General features: G+C 44.6%; 1 protein-coding gene across 1 annotated transcript; it reads left to right on the top strand.

The window, feature by feature from the left end:
* The first annotated feature begins 451 nt into the window (after positions 1-451).
* LOC140850868 (uncharacterized) lies at positions 452-9692 on the top strand. The gene is made up of 9 exons (XM_073251830.1): positions 452-703; positions 941-963; positions 1558-1562; positions 4522-4731; positions 4861-5051; positions 7079-7314; positions 8292-8535; positions 8652-8759; positions 9378-9692. Exons 1-9 carry the CDS (start codon positions 485-487, stop codon positions 9519-9521), a joined length of 1380 nt encoding a protein of 459 aa, XP_073107931.1. The 5' UTR covers positions 452-484; the 3' UTR covers positions 9522-9692.
* The last annotated feature ends 312 nt before the right edge of the window (positions 9693-10004 follow it).

Raw genomic sequence — 10004 nt, 5'->3', positions numbered from 1 at the left:
ACTCCATCTTTTATTATTCATCTACCTACATAAATTTTAAAGCAATCTTTCCTCTATCATTCATCTATTTGTATATATCTTAAAGTACTTCAAGCTTTATCATCCATCCATTTGCATAAATATTGAACGATGAAGTCATGCGTCTGTTGGCACCAATCTCAAAGTGATACTTGTCTCTTTTTCTTTTAATTCCCACTAAAACAAGAGCTTCTTCTAACGAGAAGGACGATTAGGAAATTTTTTAAAAATTAACCCATAAAGTGATCTTCATGCCACAGCATTTTATAACGAAGACTAATGATTGGGTCATTTTGTAATGATTTTAAAGTTTTAGGATCCATTTGCAACGCTTAAAATTTTTGAGATCTAAGTGCAAATGAGCCAAATTTTAACGGATATCCCCTGTACTTTTCCAATTTGTTATTAGGGGTACTAAAGATAATATAAGTCTCTTAGCAGCCGACCAAGAGCTTCAGTTGCAGCCATGGCTCCAAAAACTCCAAGACTGGTTGTGCCCATAGATGTGAAGAAAAAGCCATGGGAACAAAAGCTTCCCCTCCATAATCGCTGGCACCCTCACATACCTCCTGTTGCAGATGTAACGGAAGGGGAAATCTTTCGAGTTGAGATGGTAGATGCTAATGGTGGTCAAGTTGGCGATAACGACTCCGCTGCAGACATCAAATTTGCAAACCTCACTGGTGTAAGAAATATTACTTTTTTTTTTTTTTTTTTTGCTGAAGTTTAAGAAGTGTATGGTTGCATATTTGCATCATAACTTCTGATTTATGTGAATCCAACAACCAAGGTGCACAGCATGATTTCCTGTCTTGTGAGTTAAAAATATGGCTTTAATTGTTTGAACGTATTAAAAATTTTGCGGAAGAATGATGTTTAATATTAAAGAAAATTTAACAAATGGAATCTTGATTGTCTGCAGGGCCATTATCTTAGTGGGCCGTTGTTAGGATTTGACGCCTCGAGATTCAGCCCACATTGAGCCCACAGCGAGGTTCGCGGCGAAAAACGGAGTCCAACGAGACCAAGATCACCTGAATCGGAGCTCGGATGGAGGAGATACGAGCTTTTGAAGTCGGCACGAGAATCGAGGCGGCGGAGGACCGCCGGCGACCGGCGGCGGACGGCAGCGGCGCGGCCGCAGGCGGCGGCGCGCGGGACGCGCGTCCCAGGCCCGCGTGGGACGCGGGACCCAGGCCCGCGCGGGACGCGCGTCCCAGGCCCAGGCCCGCGCGGGACGCGCGACCCAGGCCCAGGCCCGCGCGGGACGCGCGACCCAGCGGCCTGCTGGCCCACCCCCGGTCCACCATGGGCCGGGTGGTCCACGGCGCGGCCTGTGGACCGCGTGGACGTTTCCCATGCGTTTCTCGCGGTCCACGGCACTATTCCATGGACCGGAGCGCGATCGGATGGCCCAGAGAGATCCCGGTCTTGATCCAACGGTCCGGAGGGGTTTTTGGCTTTGTTTAGGATTCCTAACCCTTTTCTAATCATGTTTTAAGTCTAGTTTAAGCCTTAAAAAGGCCTGAGAACCAACAGAAGGGGTGTGCTCGGGTTTTCTCGCCGCCGTACGAACCGTGGAGAGAGAGGCGCGGGTGTGCTGTGAGAGAAGGAGCAGGAGGCTCCTGGACAGCGGTCGCCAGGCTCTTCAGGGGTTCAGGGGGGTCTCCAAGAGAGAGAGAGCTTTTGTGAGGGGAACTTCATGTGAGAGAGAATTGGGTGTACAAGGGTTGAGGGTGAGGTCTCCTCTTGTAAAATTTTCTTTTCATAGTGAAGTTTGCATGCCCCGTGGAGGCGAGCCCTTTTGTGGCTGATCCACGTATTTTGATTGTTTTTTCTTCTGTTTTGTTTCTTCTTTCTTCCTGCTGCATCGCGTGGTACTGAAAGGGTCTTGGGAGGTGGTGTCCTGGCCAGACATCCACCCAACAAGTGGTATCAGAGCAAGGCGGTACAAGGACGCAGATTGCAGTGGTGGTGAGCAAGACTGAAGATGGAGAAAACAGGAACAATCAAGATGGAGATCAACAAGTTCGATGGTAAGAGCAATTTCTCCTTGTGGCAGGCAAGGGTGAAGGACGTGCTCATCCAACAGGGGTTGATCGAAGCTCTCTTGTGCGATGAGAAACCGACCACCATGGAGGTGCGGGATTGGAAACGGCTACAGATGCAGGCGGTGAGTACCATCCGCATGTACCTGGCGGATGAGGTGGTGATTCATGTGCTGAGCGAGACTTCCCCGACGGTGCTGTGGTCGAAGCTCGAGGAGTTGTACATGGCGAAGTCTCTCACCAACACTCTTTTCCTCTGGAGGCAGTTTTACCAACTACGGATGACTGAGGGACAGAGCGTGCAGGAGCATTTGAGCCACTTCCAGAAGATCCTCACCGACCTTCTCAACATTGGCGAGAACGTTGAGGAGAAGACTAGGGCGCTGGTTTTGCTGGCGTCGCTTCCTTCTTCGTACGAGTCCTTGGTGACTGCTCTTCTAGTGGGGAAGAGCACTATCAAGATGGACGAGGTCACCGCGGCGATACTCCAGAACGAGGTTCTCAGGAGGGAGAACCCAGCTTCGAGCTCAGGTGGCGATAGCTCAGCTTTGGTGGCTTCTGGAGGTGCAGGAGGCGGTAGACGGAGCGACAGGAGATCGCATCGAGGGCGATCTAAGTCCAGGAGGGACTTGAGCAAAACCAGGTGTTACCGATGTGAGGAGTTGGGGCATCTAGCCAGAGATTGCCCTCAACTGAAAAATCGGACGGTGGCTGCTGTAGCGACGGCCGGCAGTGATTCAGATGGAGATGTCCTGGAGATATCTGACGAGGTATCTACTTCTTCCCAGCAGTGGATATTAGATTCTGCATGCCCCTATCATGTGTGTTGCAGAGAGGAGCAGTTTGACTTCCTGGAGAACAGTGAGAGCACTGTATATCTGCCGAATGGATCGAGCTGTGCGATCAGAGGCATTGGGACGGTCAGCTGGAGGACACATGACGGTGCAGTGAGGAGATTGGGGGAGGTCCGATACATACCCGATTTCAGGCGGAATCTTATCTCACTTAGCAGACTGGATTCGAGAGGCTACAGGACGGTAGCTGGTGGAGGAATCCTGAGGGTGCTACGCGGCGATAGGATTGTGCTGGAGGGGAAGAAGGGGAGCAGAGGACATTATTACCTGGCAGGGAGCCCAGTGCGAGGTGGAGCATCGGGTGCCAGGTGGAGCCCAGAGCGAGGTGGAGCTCCAGGAGGCGGATCGGGCACGAGACAGGAGACTCGGGAGGACGAGAGGCGACGTCGCAAGGTAAGATTCCTATTGCCGCAGGATGATGCTCCGAGCAGGTCTCAGGTCAGGAGGAGCACAGCATACGACGGAGATGGGATCGAGCAGCCTGGCTCGACTCCCATGTTTGCCCATCCATGATCAGCAGGCGATTGCCCCAGGGCATGGGGGCGCGGAGATCCAGAAGCTCTCGGAGTTTGGAGGAGGCCGAATATCGAGTCGAGGTGGAGATTGTTAGGATTTGACGCCTCGAGATTCAGCCCACATTGAGCCCACAGCGAGGTTCGCGGCGAAAAACGGAGTCCAACGAGACCAAGATCACCTGAATCGGAGCTCGGATGGAGGAGATACGAGCTTTTGAAGTCGGCACGAGAATCGAGGCGGCGGAGGACCGCCGGCGACCGGCGGCGGACGGCAGCGGCGCGGCCGCAGGCGGCGGCGCGCGGGACGCGCGTCCCAGGCCCGCGTGGGACGCGGGACCCAGGCCCGCGCGGGACGCGCGTCCCAGGCCCAGGCCCGCGCGGGACGCGCGACCCAGGCCCAGGCCCGCGCGGGACGCGCGACCCAGCGGCCTGCTGGCCCACCCCCGGTCCACCATGGGCCGGGTGGTCCACGACGCGGCCTGTGGACCGCGTGGACGTTTCCCACGCGTTTCTCGCGGTCCACGGCACTATTCCATGGACCGGAGCGCGATCGGATGGCCCAGAGAGATCCCGGTCTTGATCCAACGGTCCGGAGGGGTTTTTGACTTTGTTTAGGATTCCTAACCCTTTTCTAATCATGTTTTAAGTCTAGTTTAAGCCTTAAAAAGGCCTGAGAACGAACAGAAGGGGTGTGCTCGGGTTTTCTCGCCGCCGTACGAACCGTGGAGAGAGAGAGGCGCGGGTGTGCTGTGAGAGAAGGAGCAGGAGGCTCCTGGACAGCGGTCGCCAGGCTCTTCAGGGGTTCAGGGGGGTCTCCAAGAGAGAGAGAGCTTTTGTGAGGGGAACTTCATGTGAGAGAGAATTGGGTGTACAAGGGTTGAGGGTGAGGTCTCCTCTTGTAAAATTTTCTTTTCATAGTGAAGTTTGCATGCCCCGTGGAGGCGAGCCCTTTTGTGGCTGATCCACGTATTTTGATTGTTTTTTCTTCTGTTTTGTTTCTTCTTTCTTCCTGCTGCATCGCGTGGTACTGAAAGGGTCTTGGGAGGTGGTGTCCTGACCAGACATCCACCCAACAGCCGTTAAAAGTTTTAGATACCAAAGGAGTTTCAGCGAAGCCTGGTGACCTTCTTGCTGTCGAAATCTGCAACTTAGGTCCACTTCCAGGTGATGAATGGGGTTATACAGCAACGTTTGATAGAGAGAACGGTGGTGGCTTCTTAACTGACCACTTCCCTTCCGCAACAAAAGCAATCTGGTATTTTGAAGGAATATTCGCATGCTCCCCTCATATTCCAGGTATACCTCGCCGCTCCTCCTTTCCCCACAATTTCTGAGTAAAAAAATTCCAGGAGGTAAATTAGTTTGAGAATGGCCGAGCCTGGACAATATTTCACTCTTACAAGAACATTGATCTTTGATCGACAGGTGTTCGCTTTCCAGGTTTAGCTCACCCTGGGGTAGTTGGAACTGCACCTTCACCTGAACTTTTGTCTATTTGGAATGAAAGGGAAAAGAAATTAGCAGAAGAGGGCCCTGGGTCTGTAACATTATGTGAAGTCGTGCATCAACGGCCACTTGTAAGCCTACCGACTGCAAAGAATTGCCTTCTTGGATTGGTAAGAATACTGCTGAGAATTATGCTAATTTAGTATAAAGATGACAGCAGCAGTGCTGCTTGCATTACTTTAGTAATACGAAGTCGGACTTGACTGTTAAGATTTAAGGTTCTGGCATGCGCATAACAGCTTCTCCGATTATGCTGTTTTAATTTTTCCAGTCTGTTAGCCAAGCAGTTTCAAGTTCCCATGTGTCATTGTTTTTTTTTTTTTTTTGGACCGCAACCATATACAAAATATAAGGTCACAGATCCGTTTAAGGCATTATGATCAGCTGAGCCAAAATAATTCTACGCGAAAGTCCCATGGGAACTTAAAAAATGTTTTAGTTTTCAACAGACGTAAGAAACATGAATGCTTTATTTGAAAACAGTAGGTTCAGAATTCACAGAGAAGCAAGGATTGAGCTTTGCAAAGCAGGTATCAAGAAGAACAAAATGGCCTTTCCATTCATTACAGATTATAACCAGGAGTTGCAAACAGTTCTGAGACAGGTATAATTTTTCACAAGAATGTCTTTTAGGATAAGATGATAAGTGCCATTGTGAATGCATAAGTTCTTACTTAGTATAGAAGCAACAATACATTATAAATAATCAGGATACATTCTTTGAGACTTGCAATTCAAAAATAAGTTTCCTACATTTGAGAGAATGTGGAGGCAGCAAACATACTGCTTTCCATATTCAGTCGGACAATCTAGAAGGAAAAACTGAACAATGATATAAAAGTGGTATAAGAATAGCGTCATATATTCAACTGTAAATTTCAAGAGTTCATCTCTCCAAAAAAAAAGGACCGTAGCCAGGCATTTAGCCATTATCGCCGTCTATCAAGCAATCACTAAGTTTATAACCACTGAGTTTATAGGGAGGAAACAAAAATATCACCAAATGTAAGGATATCTTGTTGTATCATATGCACATATCAGTATGCTCATTGATCTTATGCACATTGAACATAAGGGGCTCCGAGCATTTTGCATACATTATATATTATATGCAAGGGGTTATACCCCATTTTGCTTGTATGTGCCTATGTGGTGCTTCCTAGTCTACATGAAGGATACAACAACTTTGTAAATAGTGACTTCTTATTGCATACCAAAAAGTTCAACGATCTTTCCATTTTAGTACTACAGATTGATTTCTTAATAAAAGAACACTAAATAATTAGACTGAAAAAAATATCCAAGTGTTAAAACTGAGACATGGAATTATAAAATAAAAAAAACACAGGAAAATTAATCTCCCACCCCCCACTCTGTACAGCTCCCCCTCTATACATTTTAGTTGGTTTATGAGACCAAATACCAGAATATTATATGGACCTTTTTTTATTTTTTAGTGAAACTATATTTTGGTAATATCATAATATCGATGATTCAAACCCTCACATGCAAAATTATCTGTAACAGGTCCACCAACCTTAATTGAATTCTTACTTTTACTCCTAAACTCCTAAAATTGCATACATCAAACAATTAAGAGCATATCTAATTCTTACTTCCATATGCTATAATCTCCTTGCTCCTCAAAGATTAACCAAGTCCTCAAACTTTCTGATCCAAATTCACCTCATTTTGTTCCAGGTTGCACATTCAACTCCCAATATTTTTCACAAAATCATTTTGAGAACTTAAATTGTTTCACAAGAAATCTGGAATTAAATTTATTTTATTATTTTATGAAATATGTATGACCACATCTTACTAGATTCACTAAATATCAACACCTTCATGCAAGTAGTTTTATATTGGTGGCTGAGTTACAGCCTCCGTTTACCATAAAAAAAAATGTTTTATATATGTCATCTTGACAGGTTCTCCACTTTGTACTGTTACAGTTGCCAGGAAAATGTTTACATTTAAAAAGGATAAATAAAGTTAAGCCTGATTTGAAATATAAACAATCTGCAAAAATTGTTGATGGATTGCATGAATTGTATTCATAATAATCTTTTCAAATTTATATTTATGCCTGGTTAGAACCAGAACTAAGCAATATTTTATCCATGCACATATGAAGATTGAAGAAAGAACACCAGAATGGGAAAGGATTGCAAACGAGGCTGCAAGGACAGTCCCTGGAAGGGAAAATGGAGGCAATTGCGACATCAAAAATCTTAGTAGGGGTTCAAAGGTATATCTTCCAGTATTTGTAGATGGAGCAAATCTTAGTACAGGGGATATGCACTTCTCTCAAGGTGATGGTGAAGTTTCATTTTGCGGAGCAATAGAGATGAGTGGATTCCTTGAGCTCAAGTAACATTCCAATTTCTTTCTCATCATAAAACCATTTCCCCTTTTCCTATCATGGTGCATACATTTAGTGATAGACAAATAATAATTCTAAAGAAGCAGAGAATCTAGCAAAATTTTTTTTGTAAAAAAGAAAAAGCGAGGGGTTGGAAGGGGCAACGAGTAAGGTGAGTGTTACATGAGTTAAATATTATTCTTAAGTCTTAACCATTAGTATTGCATAAATATCATTCACCAGCAGATCAGCAACTCAATCCACAAGATATCTCACAACAAGAAATAAGGGGGTATTTGGTTCGTAATCAGAATCAGAATGAGAATGGGAATCAAAATAGCTTGGAATCGGAATGGCCAAATCCTCCGAAGTGTTTGGTTTGTGACTGGAATTAGAATCGGAATCGAAATTGGAATGAAAAATTGAATCCATAGAGGAGAGTAGGGATTGAGTTCTATATACATTAACCCATTCCCATTCCACCCTGAAATCGGAATCGGAATGGGACTCCTCTTAACCAAACGGTTGGAATGGGAGTCACCCGTTCCGATTCTGATTCCAGACCCACACTCCCTCCAACCAAACATCTCCTAAAAGAGATCTGCAACCAACCCCTAACAGCATCTTTAAAGTACTTCCATAAATCAACTTACTCCAACTACACAAGAATTCAGCAAAGAAGCCTATTGCAATTTTCATATTATAAGTGAGCATAATTCATAGATACTAACACGTGTTAACTTCGACATCACTAAAAACACATGGACTGTTCCAATGATTAGAAACAGTGTCCAGGAAATTTCCAGACTTACAGAATATTGAAGTTAGTCTGAACAGCATTATATGTCTGGTTTGCTTATCTGGTTCAAATGCCAAGATACCAAAATGTTTTGTATCGAATAACCAGACAAACATAGTCATGCTTATATGCCAACCATGTTGTACTAATGCTTGCAGTAATTTGAAATGCATTCGTGCTTTTCAGGTGTGAGATCATAAGAGGAGGAATGAGAGAGTATCTGACACCCATGGGCCCCACCCCACTACATGTAAGCCCAATCTTTGAGATAGGGCCTGTGGAGCCTAGGTTCTCAGAGTGGTTAGTCTTTGAGGGCATCAGTGTGGATGAGGCTGGGCGGCAGCACTACCTAGATGCCACAGTTGCCTATAAGCGTGCTGTCCTCAATGCCATCGACTACCTCTCAAAATTTGGTTACTCCAAAGAGCAGGTAGGTAATCAAAACTTTGCGAATTCCTGCCCCTCTCATCCTCATCTTACCACAATCTAATATTTCATGCTCTTAAGAGTAATAATAGCCATGGGTTGTGAATGCATCCTATTCAGGTTTATCTACTACTGTCTTGCTGCCCTTGTGAAGGGAGGATTTCAGGAATTGTGGACTCACCCAATGCTGTTGCAACACTTGCCATCCCAACTGCCATTTTTGATCAGGTTGGTAGTCCAGTGCTTGTCAATGATCCTATCCTATATAGCCCTGCCCTTAAATTATAAAACTTGAGCCCCCGGACTAGCTCCCTGGTGTTGTATCTCTTCTGGATATGACTGCCTTCATCATGCCTCTCCATTTGAGCAATACCACATAAGAAACTCCATCATGAACCTAAAAGGGATGTGTGCCAGCTTCTGCAGAAATGACATTCATGTTGCAGCAGCACTTAAAAGAGATCAAATGCAAAAGACACTCAGGCGCTCTCTTCATACCTGTCACCACACGCACCTCAGGATAATATTACAGATGTTCTTTATAGGAGCTTCTCAATTAGAAATACATATTACTGCTGCAAAGCTCTTTCTCCAAGAATATATATATATATATATATATATATATATATATATATATATATATATATATATATATATATATATATATATATATCTTAAGGCAGAAGTTTACACTCCCCAGCAGCCAACTCAACTACTCTAGCTATCTTAAGTATTTAGCTCATTCAAAGTCTAAAGGAGAATTTCAAGCAACAGCGGATCATAACTAATCTTGTGCTTTTGTTTTTTTTTTCTTGTATGTGTGGCTATGATGCAATGGGAGGAAAGGACATACGACCAAAGTCTGGAAAAGTACCGGTAGGACCGCAAATTGTGAAGAGAACACCAGATGTCCTAAAGTACACATATGATGGAAATTTGCCCATCACACCAAACCCAGGGGCAGCAGTAAGTCGACTTAGTGATGATTGAGGATGTAGTTTTGTAGCATTTTGTGGTTTGAAGATAGCTCTTGTTACGGCTCTTAGCGCTACTATATAGATCTTCCTATTCTGGACATATTTCTCTTACGGTAAACGTATTTAATCTCTGTTATGGATCTATGGTAGTTGTCTAAATCAGTAAAAATACTTTCACCATTGATGTCTAAAGTGTCCATGTAATGCAAGAGCCATGAAGAATTGTCGCAAAAACACTGTAAGATGTCATACTCCACAGATTGACCCAACAAATTATGTCAAGAAAGCAATGTATTTGTTAAATCATAAAATATATAAACATTACGTAGACATACAGGCTACAAGCTCTGATCCAATCATTCAGATTTCAAAATTCCAACTAATTTATGTATAAAATACTGAATCAACTTTCAAGTAGTACATGATGACTTGTGTGGGTTGTTTAAGGTCCTGATAGGTAAAATTGGCATTATTTTTGTTTTCTCTCTACAAGACC

Source organism: Elaeis guineensis, chromosome 2 (genome assembly GCF_000442705.2).
Source record: "Elaeis guineensis isolate ETL-2024a chromosome 2, EG11, whole genome shotgun sequence".
NCBI classification, from domain to species: Eukaryota; Viridiplantae; Streptophyta; class Magnoliopsida; order Arecales; family Arecaceae; genus Elaeis; species Elaeis guineensis.
This window is presented reverse-complemented; position numbering and strand designations above follow the sequence as displayed.

Coding starts and splice junctions, on each gene's coding strand:
- LOC140850868 (XM_073251830.1), top strand. CDS start 485: ATGGCTCCAAAAACTCCAAGACTGGTTGTGCCCATAGATGTGAAGAAA. Junction 704..940: donor AATTTGCAAACCTCACTGGT/GTAAGAAATATT, acceptor GATTGTCTGCAG/GGCCATTATCTTAGTGGGCC. Junction 4,732..4,860: donor ATGCTCCCCTCATATTCCAG/GTATACCTCGCC, acceptor TTTGATCGACAG/GTGTTCGCTTTCCAGGTTTA.